Source organism: Esox lucius, chromosome 6 (assembly GCF_011004845.1).
Source record: "Esox lucius isolate fEsoLuc1 chromosome 6, fEsoLuc1.pri, whole genome shotgun sequence".
NCBI classification, from domain to species: domain Eukaryota; kingdom Metazoa; phylum Chordata; class Actinopteri; order Esociformes; family Esocidae; genus Esox; species Esox lucius.
In genome coordinates this window covers 6917093-6938079 of record NC_047574.1, presented here as the reverse complement: position 1 = coordinate 6938079, position 20987 = coordinate 6917093, and the positions used below count along the sequence as shown (strand labels likewise).

The window sequence follows — 20987 nt, the reverse complement described above, 5'->3', positions numbered from 1 at the left end:
GACACAACATCTGTTTGATTCTGCTGGAATAAACAAGAAAATGACTGCCTTCACCCATTCAATTTAGTTAGATAGTGTGTCATATGTGCCTTTAGTGAAAAGTGCTACTACACAGACCTCTGTATTCCAATATGTGTGGGAGATATCATGTGATCTACATGTACATTTTGCGAGTACAGTACTTGACTTAAACAACCTCACCTCCCAAGCACCACAACTCTCTGGCATGACAATACTGGTCAACTCAACCACCTTCTGGTCCTGCTAATAAATATGAACATTCAAGATAAGGGCTACATAGTATAACATACATTATTTTGTTTAAATTATCCACTTTTATAGAGTACAGCTATGCAACAACATTTCACCTCAGCTCCATAACTTTTCTCCCTGGCAGTCTGACCCTGCTGTGACAGGTGATCCTGCTAAAATGCAGTAAAGAATTACATGAACAGCTTGATCTAGATTGACGCCTGCAGAACCAGATGGTAATGTTTGATCTATAAGATCCACATTAGGTTGAAATTTCAAATGCAGCTACCTATGTAGCATGCAACTTCACGAGGTCAACTATTAACCAAGTTAGTTTCTAGCTATATCTTTTAATATTACTCAAAGCTAGCTTGCTGTAGCACTCACTTTGTCTTTGCATTAAAAAACGTCCGTATGTCCAACCTAGGTCGCTTCTTGGCTGGTGAAATCTCGGTGCTAGCGGTTAGTGAACAGTGTTAATGTTAGACTGTTTGCTAGCTTGCAAACAAAACGTTAGCAAGCTAGCTAATATGTATTTTCCAACTGTCACTAATGTATAACGTTAGCCTAAGGTTACACCTCTATTAACATGTTTGCCGGTTTAAAAAAAACTATTTGATAGATTAGCTAATTTTCTAGATAATTTATAAGATATGCGACTGTAGTTAACTGAGCAATGCCAGCTAGATTACCAAACATTTATGAGCCAGAGAACATATAGACGTTGTCGCAAAGGTAGCCTCTACTCCCCTAATCGTAACCAGCAACGTGCATGAACTTTCCAGCAGCTACCTCAAAGCAAAGTGCCTGTGCGTGGTCCTAAAGCCAGTCACAGTCAATTTATGCAATTGCTTACCGTCCTGCCTCCACACCGTCCTACAGCACTGAGTTTGAGCTTCTCTAATAATAGAGTTCTGTTGATAAAAAGTGAGGGGGACAAAGTGTCATTTTCAGTGTATAATGAAACTCATCCCACTGCTAGTATTTCAGAATCAGCTTTATTCGCCAGGTATGTATACACATAAAAGGAATTTGACTCCGGATTACAAAGGCTCATGATGTGCTTACTCATAAAAAAAACTTAAACAAAGGACACTCAACAAGAGTCACCGACTGCAATATATAGTACACATAAATACACATAATAAACCAAAAACAATAACATAGTAAGACTGATGAGACAATAGTGCAATGAGCAGGGTATAAAGCCTGCTGGAAATAAATATATTTGTACAGGTATTATTATTTACATAATGACGGTGGATGTGATCTAAATATACAGTATCTCACAAAAGTGAGTACACCCCTCACATTTTTGTAAATATTTGATTATATCTTCTCATGTGACAACACTGAAGAAATGACACTTTGCTACAATGTAAAGTAATGAGTGTACAGCAACAGTGTAAACCGTGTCCACTCAAAATAATACAACACGCAGCTATTAAAATCTAAACCACTGGCAGCAAAAGTGAGTAAACCCCTGAGTGAAAATGTCCAAATTGGGCCCAAAGTGTTGATATTTTGTGTTGCCACCATTATTTTCCAGCACTACCTTAACACTCTTGGGCACAGGTGTCAAACCGGTTCCACAGAGGGCCGAGTGTCTGCAGGTTTTCGCTCTCACCTTGTACCTGATTGATTAATTACTTCACTAATTGGTTAATTTCTACCCCCACCTGGTTGTTCAGGTCTGACCTGGGAACCAATTTAAAGGAAAACCCAAAGACCTGCAGACACTCGGCCCTCCGTGGAACCGGTTTGACACCCCTGCTCTTGGGCATGGAGTTCACCAGAGCTTCACAGGTTGCCAATGGAGTCCTCTTCCATTCTTCCATGACGACATCACGGAGCTGGTGGATGTTAGAGACCTTGCGCTCCTCCACCTTCCGTTTGAGGATGCTCCACAGATGCTCAATAGGGTTTAGGTCTGGAGATATGCTTGGCCAGTCCATCACCTTTACCCTCAACTTCTTTAGCAAGGCAGTGGTCGTCTTGGAGGTGTGTTTGGGGTCGTTATCATGTTGGAATACTGCCCTGCGGCCCAGTCTCTGAAGGGAGGGGATCATGCTCTGCTTCAGTATGTCACAGTACATGTTGGCATTAATGGTTCACTCAATGAACTGTATCTCCCCACTGCCAGCAGCACTCATGCAGCCCCAGACCATGACACTCCCACCACCATGCTTGACGGTAGGCAAGACACATTTGTCTTTGTACTCTTCACCTGGTTGCCGCCACACACACTTGACACCATCTGAACCAAATAAGTTTACCTTGGTCTCATCAGACCAAAGGACATGGTTCCAGTAATCCATGTCCTTAGCCTGCTTGTCTTCAGCAAACTGTTTGCAGTATTTCTTGATTTCTTCAGAGTTCTTTGCCATGAGCTGCCATGTTGAACTTCCAGTGACCAGTAGGAGGGAGGGTGAGAGCGATAACACCAAATTTAACACACCTGCTCCCCATTCACACCTGAGATCTTGTAACACTAACGAGTCACATGACACCGGGGAGTGAAAATGGCTAATTGGGGTGTACCCACTTTTGTTGCTAGCAGTTTAGACATGAATGGCTGTTTGTTGAGTTATTTTGAGGGGACAGCAAATGTACACTGTTATACAAGCTGTACACTGTACATTGTAGCAAAGTGTAATTTCTTCAGTGTTGTCACATGAAAAGATAAAATCTAATAATAGCAAAAATGTGAGGGGTGTACTCACTTTTGTGAGATACTGTATAGTGTAATGGAGCAGAGTGCAAATGATGCTGGAATGAATAAATAAGTCATTTTTGGGTAGGTGTAATGTACATGAGGAAGGTGGATTTGATATACAGTGGATATAAAAAGTCTACATACCCCTGTTCAAATGCCAGGTTCTTGGGATGTAAAAGAATGAGAAAAAGATGAATCATGTCAGAACATACATGAAAAACATACTGAAATCTTTGAGGGGGAAAAATTCTCACAAAAAAACTCACAATAACCTGGTTACATAAGTGTGCACACCCTTAAACTAATACTTTGTTGAAGCATCTTTTGATTTTATTACAGCACTCAGTCTTTTTGGGTAGGAGTCTATTAGCATGGCACATCTTGACGTGGCAATATTTGCCCACTCTTTTTTGCAAAAGTGCTCCAAATCTGTCAGATTGCGAGGACATCTCCTGTGCACAGCCCTCTTCAGATCACCCCACAGATGTTCAATTGGATTCAGGTCTGGGCTCTGGCTGGGCCATTCCAAAACAATAATTCCCTCCACCCTGACTAAGGCCCTGGTTCCAGCTGAAGAAAAACAGCCCCAAAAAATGATGCTGCCACCACCATGCTTCACTGTGTGTATGGTGTTCTTTGGGTGATGTGCAGTGTTGATTTTGCGCCAAACATACCTTTTAGAATTATGCCCAAAAAGTTCTACCTTGGTTTCATCAGACCATAAAACATTTTCCCATGTGCTTTTGGGGGACTTGATGTTTGTTTTTGCAAACTTCAGCCGGGCTTGGATGTTTTTCTTTGTAAGAAAAGGCTTCCGTCTTGCCACCCTACCTCATAGCCCATTCATATGAAGAATACGAGAGATTGTTTTCACATGTAGCACACAGCCAGTACTTGCCAGAAATTCCTGCAGTTCCTTTAATGTTGCTGTAGGCCTCTTAGAAGCCACCCTAACCAGTTTTCTTCTTGTCTTTTCATCAATTTTGGAAGGACGTCCAGTTCTTGGTAATGTCTCTGTTGTGCCATATTTTCGCCACTTGATGATGACTGTCCTCACTGTGTTCCATGGTATATCTAATACTTTGGAAATTATTTTGTACCCTTCTCCTGACTGATATCTTTCAACAATTAGATCCCTCTGATGCTTTGGAAGCTCTCTGCGGACCATGGCTTTTGCTCTGAGATGCAACTAAGAAATTCAAGTACGGGCTTTGGCTTGGCCACTTGAGGACATTCAAGGACCTGTCTCGAAGCATCTGTTCTGTTATTTTCTCCCATGACTGTTTCTTTAGTTTTTGGTCACCTCCCTGGAAAAGCCCCGAATTGAACACTGAACTTCTAATGCTTCAGGAATGTTAATGATATCCTCCCTCAGCACAGTCTCCAAGGTCCTTGGACTTAATGGCTCCAATCACGTGTAGACATCTCAAGAATGATTAAAGGACAGGATACATCTGAGCTTAATTTAGAGTGTCTTGGAAAAGGGTCTGAATACTTATTTAGGCGAGATTTCATGTTTTAATTGTCAGTAAATTGCAAACACGTAGTTTTTTGACATTGTGATTATGGAGTGTGCAGATGAAGATAAAATAATATAGAATTGGTTATGAATGAAGTGTATAAAACAACAACATTTGTGGAGGTGTCTAAATACTTTCTGAAAGCACTGCCTTTGAAATTGTTACCATTAGAGATTTATTCTTTTATATCTGACAGTATGAAAAGGACTGTGTGTTTTTATACATGTCTTAATCTCTTTTATTGCCAGGTGCAAGCAAGGCAGCAGACATCTGCTTTCAGACTTCTAATTTCAAAGGGGAAAAGTATGGAAACTGTGGAATAAAATCGACTAGGGCCTATGTGAAATTTACTATGGCGTAAGTGTCCTGGATTTATCTGAGCATTTTAAGATGCAAAGACACATTGATAAATAGTGTTAGTAAATATGTTGTAGGGAATGAACTGTAGATGGGGAAAAAACTGGAGAGCCCCTGAGTGGTGCAGTGGTCTGTCTCTGCCTTGCCGGAGCTGAGAGCTTGGTCACGGCAAACCATCAGTGCCCAGTGGATACCATGAAGGCCTTGTCTCGTTCCTGCCGTGTTACTGACGTTGCCCAGCAGCTGTCAGATCAACAGAGAAGCCTGGGGTCGTCTTCTTCCGGTTGCCCCGGTCTACGAGACATCGGTTGGGTCTCTTCAGGCTGACCCTTTGCCGCCACCCCTCATCTTTTTACTGGTCGACAATTTCTGCTATCCCAGCATGAGATATGAGGTGTACAAACTCGCCAGAAAATGTGAGTTGAAAGACTGCTTTTTTCCAGCATGTCATCTTGGTTAACTCAGAAAGTGGTGAAAGATGTAGTCCAATTATTTGGTAATTCCTTTAAATTTGTGCCAAATTGATACCTATACAACCAGTTGACAGGAGAGCCTAACTGATATGAGGCTAGGCTCTGCAGACACTCGTCCACCTACATTGAAGTCTGTTTAATGAGGTAGTTAACATCACTATTGTTTTTGATAATTTACATTCAGTCTCTTTGAAACAGACTTTCTGGGATTCTGCCAGAGTCCTGTGTGGAAAGAAACCAGACGAGGCTCCAGCCTTTACACAGGGACGTCATATTGGAAATGTCTAAGCGCATGGAGCCTCCAGACCCTCAGAGAAACCCATGGGAGCGGAACAGTCACTTCCATATGATTGCGGATTGCCGGGACACTATGCATAGCAGTGGTATATTGTTCATATATCACAAACCCTTGAGATCCTCTATTGCATTTTTAAAGTTACCAATTACAGGGTTTTTTCTGGAAATAACCATTGATATCCACCAGCAGTTTATGGAAGATTCTAAATGATTGTGATTGCATCACAATAAAGCAAAAATGTAGAATATTGATTATTTGCGCATTCAAAAGGTCACAGGTCTAAGCTCCAAGATGTCCAACCTTATTTATACAGTCTATGTTTCCAACCATGGCATATTTATATTGTCAAAACAAAACATACCAGAATCAAGAACAAAGTGAGTGCATGTGTATGGTGTCTATGTGAACTGTTCAGTTAATTAAAAGCCATAAATGCCATTAGCTCTAATTTGGTATTGGCCTATTGGTAGCTTTCTTGGCAGTCTTCCTACCAAGGTCGCCAGGCATTATGGTCTGTAAACCGAATATAACCCCAAGACTCCACAAAAACGCCAGCACACGGTCATTAAAAATAGCCCAATTGTTCAGGAAACCGCTTAATCTGGCAACACTACTTTCTATTTGCTTGTTCCTGGATGAACGGGCTTACACTTTGGAGGGGCCATGCAACCTCCACTTCTTTATCTTTTGATCCCTATTTGATCCCATTTTTTAGAGAATTCCCTAGTCTGCATTTCCACAGCAGGGGCAGGTGCTTAACACGTCTACTAGGATCTCACTTCGATTGAGTACAACAAGAGGTTACTGAATCCGGTCGAGAAACAGTGTTTTTATGGAGACGATGGCACAGTTTGACACGCCTAACACGTAATTGAGTTTCCACAAGAGGGCGACGCGACACCAGATAATTACCGGTCGCTCTGGCAGCTAAACGGTGCCAGTATTGTCCCAGTCTGGGTGGAGCGAGATCTGGGATGTCCGAGACAGTTATGGTAAAAACACCGGTCACCACGTTTCAAAAGTATATGGCATTATGGGGGTAAATAGTGAGGGACATGTCCGTTGTTTCCACCATGTGATCAAATCCCTTCCTGTTTTGACTGCAGCCTATTTGTCAACCAGTGAGTAAGAATTTATGTATTGGCTACCAGGGCCAATTTGATTTCATCCCACTGGATTATATTACAGATAACAGCCAACAGAATTAACTAGGAATATGAGTAACCACAGCTATATGTTGGCTGGCTGAGTTGCTTTAAGTATGCATGTACTCAGGTGGTAGAACCATCTGATCTCCTGTCATACAATAATAATAATCTTCAATGTTCTGCAATTTTTGCAGCATAAAAACGAAGTACCAAAAAGGTTTCGAGCGATCCCCTAGAAGCACAAATATACTGAAAGTAAAGCCAGGTGAAGTGAACTTCCCCTTTAATGTTTTTATTTACTGAAATCTTACACGTTCAGGGTTTGCTACACGGTTTTTTCTTGCTCCACTTGTCGAGTTACTTTAGACACACCCCTAGGTGTCAGCCGTGTGAATCCTAGCCGCCTCACCTGTCCTGGGTGCCGAAGACATACGATAGAGTAACCATACGTGGACAAATGCTGTAGCAGGGATCATGGTGGGGGAACTTATAGTCACTTTAATGCTTCTACTTTGTTACATTCCTGCAACCCAGAGCCAAGAAGGTGAGTGACAGAGATGTCCCCCTGTCAAAGCGTTAATAGCAAAATTGCGCATAGTGATTCCTTCGTTTCTGAAATCCGAAAACAAGGCAGCTGGTAAGACTAATTTAATATTATATTTTACTTAACTAATAGTCCTACTTAATACGCCAATAGATGCTATGTTCGTATAAGTTGATAAACATTTCTGTAGGCTAAACGTGTGGCCCTCCGTAATTAAATAATTAAGCTTCAACATGAAACCCTATTGTATCAGTTAATTATTATTTTCTCTTATACTTCCGGTTAGAATGCTAATTAGGTTTGGTCTTGATTCCTCGACAACCTTTGGGTTGAGGTAGTCCGTGTTTGTGCGAAATTGTTTTTAATACCTGTACGGATTCAGGCACATCACGCAAATGTAGCCTATCTACATTTTGAATAATGCGGATGGTTGTCACTTGTTTAAAGCAATTTCTTTGGATGGCACTTCAGCTTACGAGACAATGAACCCAAACATAGTTTTTCTGGGCCAATGAGTATTAAATTCTACGCTGGGCAAGTCAGTGACCTTTTGCGTTTTCTGAAAAAGAAACTTAACTCAAATTACATGCAGAAAAAATACTGAACATGGGTTTAATTTGAAGATTATGACTGTCCCAATACTTACGGTGTCCTGAATAATTATATATAAAAAGTGTTGTCATTTCTAAATGGTGAAACGGGTATATAGGCCTACGTAGCCGCTAGGAATTTATACTTAAAACCAATGAATTATTTCTATTCTAATCCAAACGTTTAGCGAATACAGTCAAGGTAAACGACAATTACGCTTACTGTTCCAATAGCTATCGAGGGCAGTGATGATCGCCACAACCATTTACTTCGTTAATTAAAAAAACAAAACGATTGCCATAAATTAATAGTCGTTCTGTAAACCAGTGAAATTGCATAACCAGGCACGTTATTCATAATATATGCATCAAGGGGGTGACCCTGATAACTTCCAGATAATGAAAAACTAATTCTTATTAGCCCGGACTATCCCCGCCCAATTAGCATATGTGGAAACAAAATCTAACACTGATTAGAATTTCTAGCAGGAAGTAATAAACAGACGAATAACAATGAGCTGCCAGAAACACAATAGTGTTTCCACAGTTTTTGTTTAAATTAGTAACATGTCAATATTAAATTATTCAGTACTATCAGTAGAATGTTTTTAATATATGTTTTATTCAGATCTTAATGATATTTGCCTTCCAGAGCCAGACTAATTCTGAACGTTTTTGACCAATTACATTGGTCAACAATAACAAAAATATATAATAATTCTGAATTGGGATGCCTATAAGAGAAGTTCCATAGTTATAACACATATTTTCTTCCATTCAGATGGACAGACCTCTAGATTCTCCAACTACGCAGTTGTTAAGCCTCAACTCATTCAGAGGCGATGGACAAGGAATGCGGACAGACATTCTAAATCAGGACAGGTAGGATTCCTTTGCCTTTTTTCTCAATTGCATTGCATTGCTTCCTATTGGAGAAGACCTCTGTTTTTTTCATCCAATGGTTTTTGAGAGCTTAGAACAGCCCTACTTACTTATCACCAACTCAAGATGTGTCATGTGAATGGAAAATAATAGCATATTTTAAAGTGACATGGAATGACTTGTGTTGGAACTCATTTCAGACAGAAGCACCTGACAGCATTTCTTATTCATTGATAATTGAAGACAAGGAACACGTCCTTCATCTGAAAATTAACAAGTATGTTTATTCATATATATACTAGTATTGGCCACATGACTAAGTCACAGTTGCGCTCAGTGAGTGACTTGTGTGTTTTGGGTTTTTCTTTTCACAGAGACTTTTTATCCCCAAACTTTGTTCAATATTCCCATACAGCCAGTGTGAATCCAACAGCTACTTACCCAAATCCAGTGGTGAGTAACAGGCTATATCATGAAACAGGGAGTGACTTGGATGCCTGTGAAGTTAGTAGTCTGTTATGAACTTGCTGTTCGCCAATAAACCCTGTCCTGGTGGTGGTGGTGTTTGTTTCAGGTCCATTGCTACTACCATGGGCATGTCAGGGATCATGAAGACTCTCTGGTTGCCCTCAGCACCTGTTCAGGACTCAGGTTTGGCTTATTTCACTTGTATTTTGGAAAGCTTTATGAACTCCCTGTCTAAAACCCCCAAAAAACAAGTGAGGCAGAAGCACAGTGTGTTACAAAAACTCCATATTAAATGCAGGAACCTAAGAAGACAATGAGAGAGGAACCAGGCAATGAGGGGTGGGCAGTTCTTTTCTGTCTGTACTAGGTTTATTCTCTCCATATTGTTGTATTAATGACTAGGGTTGTGTTCCACAGTCATTCTAATAAGGGGATTTCTTTTAACACTAAGGAAAATCTCTAATCCAATCATAACTTGAGTTCCCCTAGTTGATTTTGGGCATCTTTAGGTTTATGCAAGCTAATTAAACTGTTGTATCATTTTATGTGAATAAAAAGTATTTGTTTAATCACTGGTTATTTTATCTGTCGGTTGCTCTGCTTCTTTTCAGGGGTGTCATCCTCCTTGGCAACGACAGTTATGGACTGGAACCCATCAAACAGTCGTCAACCAATGAGCACCTGCTTTATCGTCTGGAGCATAGCCAATCAGAACCCTTTTTCTGCGGTGTGACCACTGAGGCGTCGCAGACTGAGAGTCACTCACGCTTTGACCCATCCCACACACTGACGGCTCTTTTACGGGTTGGGAAGTTTACTTTACACAACAAAATCGATATGGAGGTTTTTGCAGGATTGATGTACTGTCTTGTGAATGCAGGCCCTTACTAATTATTGTTGTTTTGTTTTCTCATAACAGAAAAAACGTAATTTACCTCAGACCAGATATGTTGAGTTGGTGTTGGTTGTTGACAACCTTAGGGTGAGAAATGAAAAAGGATCCATGTATGGATTGTGAATAATTTTATTGCCTAATGCAAGGGTTTTTAAACCTCTCCTGGACGGCAACCCGGCTGTTTCACGTATTTAACCACAGCTAGCACACATGATTCATTGTGTAAAACAATCATCAAGCTATTGAATAGGTCAATGTGAGCTAATTCAGGGCTTATGTTTTGTCTATTTTGGGATATATCAAGGAGATGTTTAAATTCCACTGGCTTCATGTATAGTCAGTGTATATAAATTCAATTTATGACAGTGTTTTGGTCAATTCTAACGTATTTCATAATTTTTTCAGTATACCATTGAGAAGAACAATGACACAGCAGTATTTGACAAGATGGTGGAGTTGGCCAATCTGCTTGATGGGGTGAGATGTCTTTTCCCTCACTACTTTCAAGCAAACCATGTTGTTACTCTGAAACATAGTCAAGGGGCTTTCACTATAGTACCACTACTTAATGTATTAATGTTAACAATTATACGTGTTTCATAAAGACACAAGATCTCCCTAACACAATGTAGTATGACCAAATTTGTAGTTTGCGGTATAATCTACTTTTGTAGCCCTCTGTTCATAAAATATGTTAAGTAAGTTCCTAAATTAATGTCAAACATAGCCCCCTTAACAAAATGTTGATCAAATTGTAAATTTTTAAAATAGGAAAAATACATCAGTAGTTTTATTTGTAACACTAAAATTGATCATGCCCATCCCTCTGCCAGTCTGTAGTAATTACAAGTCAATAGAGAAAAATGCTCTATCGCATCTTGTTTGCTTGGTGTCACTGCCAGTAATGCATAAGTAACTATAACAGATTTCACTAGTTAACACAACCTCCAAATTTACCATAACATTAACCCACATTTACTAGTGCATTTGCTGTTTATTAGAAATGACTGTTTCCATTGATCATTTCCTTTTGCCAAGCTAATTCTATACCGTCTTGGTTGCTAGGCAAAAACATAAACATTAACAAGGTTTACCAGTAGCAATAGGAATTCATGCTCTCAACTTTCCACTAAAGCTTGGGATTCTATGAAGGATGCCACAGTTGAATGCTGGTAACAGATCTTAAGGGTTAGCTTCTTAACCTAACCAAAATAAGCACTAAATCCCAACTCTTGGTTTAGCCTGTTGCAATAGAATTAAATAGAATCTAATTCATGGGGCAATAGAATTAACTTATTTGCCGCTTTGGTGATGTTAAACTCTTATGGTCCAAATGTGATTAGTTAATGAATTCTTCAGTCTGTATTTGGATGCGTGGGACCTCCCGGAGAAGTTTATTTAACTTGAAATTACATGAAACACATTAATAGCACACAGGTGAACTGCATTCAGCTAATTACCTGACATCGACAGACAATTGGTTGCACTACAGCTCATTTAGGTGTGACATATCAAAGCGGGTGAATACTAATGGAATCATTTATTTTCTGTTTGTAATTCATTTCAAAATATTTTTTCCCTCTTTAATGTAATGGACTTTTGTGTTGATCAGTGCCAAAACTGCTAATTAAGTCCATTTTGATTTCATGTTGTATTGCAATAAAATGTGGAAATGTCAGGGGGGTGATTAATTGTGAGTGTGTGTGTTTGTGTGCGTGTGTGAAATCAAAACAATCCACAGGCCCTAGTTTTTCTCATGCCAAACATAGACTGCTTGGTAAAATGTCAAACTCATGGCTGATCAAATGCATTTTTAGTGTCCCAAAATTAGTGAATGGCAGGAGCTAAAGATGCACTCCATAGTATAATTCAAGCCAATAGTGGCATAGGCGCCGATACCGTGGGTGCTCCCGGGCTCGAGCACCCACGGAAAATAGCGAGCACCCACGGAAAATAGCGAGCACCCACGAAAATACCTAGCACGAGCACCCACGTGTGCCAGACCGCCAGTAGGCTACATTCATTTAGAATTAAACTTGCCGTTGGTGATATGTAAAGCGTCTGTCACACTGTGATTGGTTATGTCGATGTTAGTGACAGCGACATAACCAGTCGCTTGCTCCGGTTGCTCCCTATCCACCAATCACAGCGTTTCTCAGATGAAAAAATTATCAAAAACTCGTAGCAGAAATTAGGGAGAAACTCCCAGAAACTATATGTCGTTTTTTTTTAATCGATATTTAGATAATAGCGCAAAACATTAATTTCCCACGAACTGATCGCGGTTAGGCCTACGTGTCAGTTAAACTTTTCATCTCCAATCCTGTATTTGTGATAAGTGGTACATTTTGAAAGATCTACTTTACGGCTTTATTAATAAGTAAATGAATAGGTGTGCGGTTATTTATATATATATAAATGGCGTGCGCCTATGAGCACCCACGGAGGAAACATAAATCGGCACCTATGAATAGTGGTGCCATTTGGGTTGTGTTATGTCAGTTATTTGTTATGATAATTTGTTTGTTTTTAATAGTGTAGCCCTACTGGTACACTATGCAGTTACGTTTTTGGATATCTTGTAAATATATTTCTTATGTCTGTTTTCATGTGCAGTACTACAAACAGCTGAATGTCCGTGTAGTGTTGGTGGGCCTGGAAATCTTCAAGAACGAGAATCCCTTTAGCGTGACTGACCCTCCAGGGAACGTGTTGGGAAACTTTGTCAAGTGGAGGCAGACAAATCTGTTACCACGGGTCAGGAATGATGACGCACAGCTCATTGTGTGAGTGAAAATGTGATGTTGAGACTACTGGTGCTTGAAAGGCAACTGGGAACTTGGAAAAATAAATCGGTCACTTAGTGAACTTTTAGGTCGGAAAGTCAGCAATTGCTAGCGTGACTGAAGATGAACTATTCCATGCCAGAAACTGTCGCAATATAACCGTATACAGTTTCAGTTAAGGCTTACTATAACGTAACTACTGTATGGTAAGCCAGCAAATGTGCTTGTCCTGACCCAAAACGCATCCACGGATGCGTACTTCCAAAATCCACCAGAAACAGTCGCAATATAACAGTATTATTTCAGGCTTACTCACTCAGTCAGGGAGGAAGGGAGGGCCTGTTAGTAATAGACTTAAATGGATGTGGACTATAGACACCTGTAAGTTGAATGTAGGCTGGGGATTTTAAGGGATTTTAAAATTTTGAATTAAACCGTTCATAATGTACTCCTGGGAAGATCTTATTTACGAACAACATCTGTGACACTTCACATCACAATTAGGTGACGTAAACCGCACATTTCACAGTCATTAGTGTGAAACCATTTTAGTTTCATGTTTTTGTGGGTTCCCCTGGTGCCGTCCTCACTGCTTAATATTAATAAATGAGAAACTGAGTCCTGATGGTCAACCATACTACTGAACACAGGCAGAAATGTCATACTGGCAGTCAGATAGGTCAAAGACATTCACCGCCTCATTTATTCATTATTGACATAATTAGAAAAAAATTCCATTACATCTGTAGATGCAAGTTATGTAAGTTAATCGACAGCTGCCCACCTTTGTCCGGTCTGGTGAGGTTTGACATTCTTCTGTGTTTGTTTCCCAGTGGTCGGTCAGGTCCATACAGTGGAGGGATCCTGGGCATGGCGTTCGTGGGCACTGTGTGTTCTGCATCCACTGCGGGAGGCATCAATGTGGTTAGTAGAAGTGCCGTGTAACTGTCCTGAGCAAGGTCTTGCAGACTAACCCATGAGCTGGTATAAAAAACATCAGTCTGCATTGAATAGACTGTAGTGTCTACAACCCTGTTTCCCCAAAATGTTGGGATGCTGCATAAAAGGCTAATAAAACAGAATGCAATGATGTGCAAATCGTTTATCCCTATGTTTAATTGAAAATAGTACAGAGACAACATATTAAATGTTGAAACTGAGTAATGTTGTTTTTGGAAACACCGATGCCCATTTTGAATTGGATGCCAGCAGCACGTTTCAAAAAAGCTGGGACAAGGGCAACAAATGCAACAATGCAAAAAATATCTTGTTTATATGGTTGGATTTTAACCAATGAAACTGCTTGATTCTGGGCGTAGTTGAAAGGTTTTCGTCTGTGAGAAGGGAGTATAACACAAAGCCAGTTAGCACTTTGTGACTGCCTGGTTCTTGGTGTTGGGAAGTCTGTCGACAATCTGATACTATCTAGATTCACTCTGCTGTAAGAGGAAATGGTGCCGTTTGTTTTCAGACTGGCACCCTAAATTTGCAAACAAAAGAAGACCGGGAGGGAACCTGACTGACTTTGTAGACGACATTTTTCAGTTCGTCTTTTTGCAACTGTAACGTTTTGATCGGGAGAATAAATAAACCTGTGGCTACAATGTATTTAATTTCTCCTTTTGCCTTTTTGAAGCGTTGCCAGTTAGTTCTATGTGAACGGCATGTTAACTAATGGCAATATGTGATCGACAGTTCAGCGATAACAACCTGGCCTACGTCTCCACTGTGGTGGCCCACGAGATGGGCCACAACCTGGGCATGATTCACGATGTCTACCCCAGCTGCACCTGTCAGGGACCGGGAGGGACCTGTATCATGAACGCCTATGCAACGTAAGCAAGCCACTGCGTTCACCAGCGTTCACCGCTAAAAACTAAAGCAACGACTCGGCCTATTTTAGCCTTCTGTGTTTGTGTTGTCTGTTCCAAGGCCGGTTATTCAGTCAGCCTGTTGGACGCTGGTGAGAACACAGAGTTGTCACCATAATGGTCAGCAACGTGGTAGTCTTTTAAACCGGGTCGTGCCATGATTTGGAGGCTTGGACTCGCGAGACTAATATTTGAGTAACTTTAATTCACATGTTCATTTGTCTTATCGCTGGTACTTCCTGCCATGACAATAAATGCATGTCTCATAGGATAGTTGATTCTGGAGGATTGAATGATTTATTGTCTGTGTGCGTCTGTGTGTGTGCACGGTGTTGTGGATCTCTTCCTCTCAGTGGCTCCACGGTGTTCAGCAGTTGCAGCGCCTCTAACTTTGAGAGCCTGGTGCTGGGTGGAGGAGGGGCGTGTCTTCTGAACCCGGCCACATCCACGTTGACTGTACCTCAATGTGGAAACGGCATTTTGGAGACCGGAGAGCAGTGTGACTGTGGAACACCTCAGGTACTGCCTGTCTGTCTGTCGCCGTCTGTTTGTCTGGGTGTCTGTGTGTTTGCTTGGACGGTCAGGGAGAGGTGTGCCTGTGATTGGTGGGAAATATTACCACAGTGCTGGGTGAGGAGTTCCTGCCATACCCTCCAGTACTGTCCACTGCCTCGTCGCCCAATGGCTGGTATGTGTTCATGTTGTCATAAAACTCATTACAGGAGTGCACCAACAAATGCTGTAATGCATCCACCTGTACGTTTTCCTCGGGGTCCACCTGCGCTCAGGGGAGCTGTTGCCAGAACTGCCAGGTGGGTGAGCTTCGGTCAGCCTTCAGAACTGTGTGGTTTTATAATGAAGCCAAACCCGAGTAGCTGTTAGATGGGTTTCCGTGAGGGAAGTTTGTTGCGGAAGGGCCTTGTGGAGCGCCATCTGCGTTTAAATTTTCCGCGCACCGGTGGATCATTCACTGAGCATAGGAAGTGATTACCAACGTTGCTCCGGCCTGACCTGACCTCTGATTTCAGGTCATCGTGTCGGGCACACCCTGCAGAGGGTCAGTGAACACGTGTGACCTGCCGGAGTACTGCAACGGCTCGGCACCGACCTGTCCCTCAGACTTCTATGTCATGGACGGGCTGCCCTGTCAGGACAACACTGCATACTGCTACGAAGGGCGTTGCCAGACCTACAACTACCAATGCCAACAACTCTTTGCACCAGGTGGGCTTTGTGAAGTAACATCAGCCATATTTAGTTGGTCACTGCGCCTGGGAACTACAGCGCCTTAGGAACTACTCAGACCATGTACAGGTGCTGGTCATATAATTAAAATATCATCAAAAGGTTGATTTATTTCCAACAGGACTTGGCACCTACACACAGTGCCAATGCTACCAGTACCTGGTTTAAGGACCATGGTATCCCTGTTCTTAATTGGCCAGCAAACTTGCCTGACCTTAACCCTATAGAAAATCTATGGGGTATTGTGAAGAGGAAGATGCGATACGCCAGACCCAACAATGCAGAAGTGCTGAAGGCCACTATCAGAGTGCTCTCATAACACCTGAGCAGTCCCACAGACTGATCTACTCTATGCCACACCACATTGTTGCAGTAATTCAGGCAAAAGGAGCCCCAACTAAGTATTGAGTGCTGTACATGCTCATACTTTTCATGTTCATACTTTTCAGTTGGCCAACATTTCTAAAAATCCTTTTTTGTATTGGTCTTAAGTAATATTCAAATTTTCGGGGAGATACTGAATTTGGGTTTTTCATTAGTTGTCAATTATAATCATCACAATTAAAATAAATAAACATTTGAAATATATCAGTCTGTGTGCAATGAATGAATATAATATACAAGTTTCACATTTTTTGAAAGGAATTACTAAAATAATCAACTTGTTGATGATATTCTAATTATATGACCAGCACCTGTATTTATTTCTCATCAGCCCACACAAAATAGCCCATAATGACACATTTGTAGGAATTAGTCCCAGTTTATCTTTGGTATGCCTCTACTAACTTTGCACACCTGGATTTGGGAAGTATCTCTAATTCTTCCTTGTAGAGCCTCTCAAGCTGTTTTCGATGACCTGTCTCAAAGCATCTCTTCTGTTAAGTTCTCCTAAACTTTGAAGCTTAGAGACCATTGGGCTCCCCGGAAAAGGCCCAAATTGCCCACTGTTGGTGCTCCTGGGAACTTCTAATGCTTCAGGAATTTTAGTTATATCCTTCTCCAGATCTATGCCTCAGCACAGTCCGACACAGGATGCATCTGAGCTCAATTTAATGTGTCATGGCAAAGGGTCTGAATACTTGTGTGTATGAGGTTTCAGGTTTAAATTTTCAGTAAATTGCTGAAAATAGTTTTTTGACTTTGTGATAATGGAGTGTGTAGATTAATTGAAAACCGTATAGAATTGGTTATGAATGAAGTGTATAAAACAACATTTGTGGAGGCGTCTGAATACTTTCTGAAAGCACTGCCTTTGAAATTGTTACCATTTGAGATTTATTCTTTTATATCTGACAGTATGAAAACGACTGTGTGTTTTTATACATGTCTTAATCTCTTTTATTGCCAGGCGCAAGCAAGGCAGCAGACATCTGCTTTCAGACTTCTAATCTTGTAGGAGATAAGTATGGAAACTGTGGAATAACATCGACAGGGGCCTATGTGAAATGTACTATGGCGTAAGTGTTCTGTGTTTATTTGAGCATTTTATCTAAAAACAAAATAAGATGCAAAGACACATTGGTAAATAGTGTCAGTAAATATGTTGTTGGGAATCCACTGTAGATTGGAATAAACTGGAGGTCAGTGGTCTATGTCTCTGCCTTGCGGGAATTGAGAGCTTGGTCACTGCAAACCATCGGTGCCCAGTGGATGCCGTAAAGGCCTTGTCTCGTTGCCCTGGCAAGTCCTTGTCAGTTGTGCTTCTTGACTTGGGGATGTGCTGTCTTCCAGTGTGCATGTGCCAGCGAATGCTTCCTGGTTGAGGCGGCAGTCTTCAACTCTTCCGAAACTGCTGAAACCTTGTTATTTTTGCGATGAGGAAAAAGACTCAATCGTGATTTGAACATCACAATATTGGAAAATGGGTTACAAGTGTGAATAAAATAATAAGATGGAAATGAAAACATTCTCAAAATGTGCAATCCGCCTTCTTGCCCCATGGGTGATATAGCTCTCGTGATGTTTTTGTTTCCCATTTCCCTGCTGTTTGTTTCCTGCAGAAATGCCATGTGTGGGAAACTGCAGTGCACCAACGTCAACACCAACAACCCCCCTCCTGGAGGGTCAGTCAGTAACCAGAACATCAATGGGTCTTCGTGTGTCAACGCAGACTTCAACCTGGGCCCCGATGTGCTGGACCCGGCCTACGTTCACCACGGGAGCCCATGTGCCACGGGAAAAGTAAAGCCCATGGACCTTTTCTTTTTTGTTTGACTCTATCCAACTTGCGGTCCCTTTCCCGTCATGGGAGTTCTAATTGAGTGTGGAGATAAAAATGCAGCGCTCCCGTCTCCTCTCGTCTTCCAGGCCTGTGTCAGCTTCCGGTGTGTGAACGCCACGGCTCTACTGGCTGTGAACCTCACCTGTGACGCGCAGACTACGTGCAACGGCCGTGGGGTAAGAGAACAGTGCTTCCCATGAAATGAATGATGGCTGCTGTACCCTTACATTCTTTTCTACCGGAATACAGGAATAAATGTGCACGTCGTGCCATGGAGGAGCCAACCTGGGTGATCCTCAGTGGCACAACGTGCACATTTATTCCTTCTTGTGATTGGAAACAATGAGAGAAGGGTAGGAAATAATGTAACGCCGACAAGATGCCGATGACCAAAGCGCGTTGCGGCACGCTGAAAAGGGGTTGAACGCGACCCACCGTGTTGCCAGGGGTGATGTCACGATCTGTCGGTTTGACTGATTACTTGTTCCGCAGGTGTGCAACAACATGGGGCACTGCCACTGTAACGACGGCTGGGGTCCCCCGTACTGTGACCGGTTGGGGAGGGGTGGCAGCGTGGACAGTGGACCGGCTCAGATAGGTACTCTAACCACGCCTGGGGTTTGACAGCGCTACTGTTCCTGCCCTTCTGGCACCTGTGGTTTCCTTCACTTAAACGGCGTCTACACGGGCGGCCTGGTCATTTTATAATTCCCATTATACCATGTCACCAGGTTCAGCCAAGGGATCTGAAAGTCCCATATGAGTTGAATGCATTACGAGCTTCCACCATTTTAATGTAGTGCCCATGCTAAGAGGCCTCCATCTTTCCCCTCTTCTTCCAGACTACTCTCTGAGGAATGGGCTGCTGATCTTCTTCCTGCTGGTGGTTCCTGTCCTGATCCTACTGGTTCTGTTGCTGCTTTTTGTCTTCAGAAGGGACTCCTTGGAACCTTGCCTCCAGAAACTACACCCCAGACATTTGAGGTAAACCGACCCACAAACCCATGGCAATATAACATTTAGCGGACACGCAGATCAAATGCAATTTGTCTTGCAAAAAACTGTTTGTCGCTTGCCTTGACACTTGACCACTTTGTCCTGTTACCTACCTGTAGGCTTATTTGGGGACTCAAGTTTTTATTGACATATTGTCAAATAAAGAGTCTCTAGCCGTCGTGGCATTTCACCTGTTGGCGTCTTGTGTGCACAGGCCAGGAAACACAAATGTCCAAACTATGGCCAATGTCCCAAGACAAGCAACACCACAGCCCCCGCCAATACAGCCCCCGCCAATACAGCCCCCGCCAATACAGCCCCCGCCCAGTCAGGTAAATGGCATGTTATTGGTTTGTCACAAGCAGCAGCAGGAAGTTCTCCAACCAATTATCACCCAGGTGTAAAGGAAGAACACATGTTGCAGGGATGAAATATTAAGCCACAAACATGTCTTATAAAACCTTTCTTGTAGCCTGGTATGTCTGCTAGTGGCCATGGATTACTATACAGCACAGTGACCAGGCTATATTTTCCATTCCATGACATTCTGCTCACTCGTGTTGTACTAATTCTGCTCCCTCCTCCATGTCTGTTTCCAGCCAGTGTCTGCATACCCATCATCTGTTACCTCAGCGCCCAGGTATCAAGGATGTTTTACTAGGGATATTTTGTTGAACAAACTTTATTTTGGAAACAAGGTTTTCACCAGTAACTCAGGCTTCTCTTTATGTTTTCATTATGTACACCATTGCATTTGCTTTTTTATATTGATTTTGCTTCAGTCACCCTTTTTATTTATTTTTATTTTTAGATACACAGAAAGCACCAACTGGGACCAACCCCGCTCCGCTCCGACACCCGTTCCGAAGCAGGGTCCAGGTGTTCCGAGACCCATCCCATCCAAGCAGAAGCCCTAACGGAAACTCCTCCTTGTTGCCTATTTAATGAAAATGGCAATGCACTGTAACCTCTCTCCACAGCTTCCTTGAAATTTCATTACCGGGGCCACCCAACATATATCTTTTGTGCAGCTCAAACTGTTGGCATGTTATCAAGAGGAGTGGTCATGAAATCAGGTGGGTCAATTCAATCACCGCTGTGTGGTGCAGTCAGACCACAGGGCAAGAAAGCTGTTAGCAGGATGTTGATGTTGGTTTTATCTATGGACTTTAAACACAAGGGTGTTTCCCTTATGTATTTTTGTAAATGTGTGTATTTAGAACGTATGTATTTAAAAATAATCAAAATCACTGTGATCCTGCTTGCATACATTCTGGTTCAGCACAGAGCAGTCACCAAACCCACAACCTTATGACCTTTCATAAGCCATGATATACCAAAGAGCCAAATGACACTTATATGGACTGTACATCTCACTAAAATATATTGAATGTAATCTTTATTTTATTAAAGCAGGGTAACTTGGTGACAGGGACTTTTTTTCTTGAATTCCTTTTAACATTAAAGTAAAAACACTTATGTTAATGTTGTCATTGTAAAAATGTTTTATAAGCACTTGTTATAATGTATTTTTAAACGATGTAAATGTGGAACCACAATAAATATTGGGAATATGACGTATTGTCGTTGTTTTTTGTAAGGTGTAACTGTAAGCACTGGAACATAAAGTAGTGTTTTCCCAAAAAAAAAACACCTAGATCTGAGTATTGAATAGCCGGCGGATTTGGTTTAAAATATTTTTAAAACGATACGCGCTGTGCT

General features: G+C 41.7%; 1 protein-coding gene across 1 annotated transcript; it reads left to right on the top strand.

Moving 5' to 3' along the window:
- The first annotated feature begins 7111 nt into the window (after nt 1-7111).
- Nucleotides 7112-20817, top strand: zgc:174164 (ZnMc_adamalysin_II_like and ADAM_CR domain-containing protein). Its single transcript, XM_029120598.2, has 22 exons — nt 7112-7308; nt 8680-8780; nt 8981-9057; nt 9155-9233; nt 9355-9431; nt 9860-10052; nt 10168-10230; nt 10549-10620; nt 12760-12929; nt 13763-13853; nt 14625-14764; nt 15154-15319; nt 15523-15612; nt 15829-16024; nt 17397-17505; nt 18049-18229; nt 18356-18445; nt 18762-18867; nt 19112-19253; nt 19480-19597; nt 19865-19905; nt 20077-20817. The coding sequence occupies exons 1-22, from the start codon at nt 7239-7241 to the stop codon at nt 20180-20182; spliced, it is 2478 nt and encodes an 825-aa protein (XP_028976431.2). The 5' UTR covers nt 7112-7238; the 3' UTR covers nt 20183-20817.
- The last annotated feature ends 170 nt before the right edge of the window (nt 20818-20987 follow it).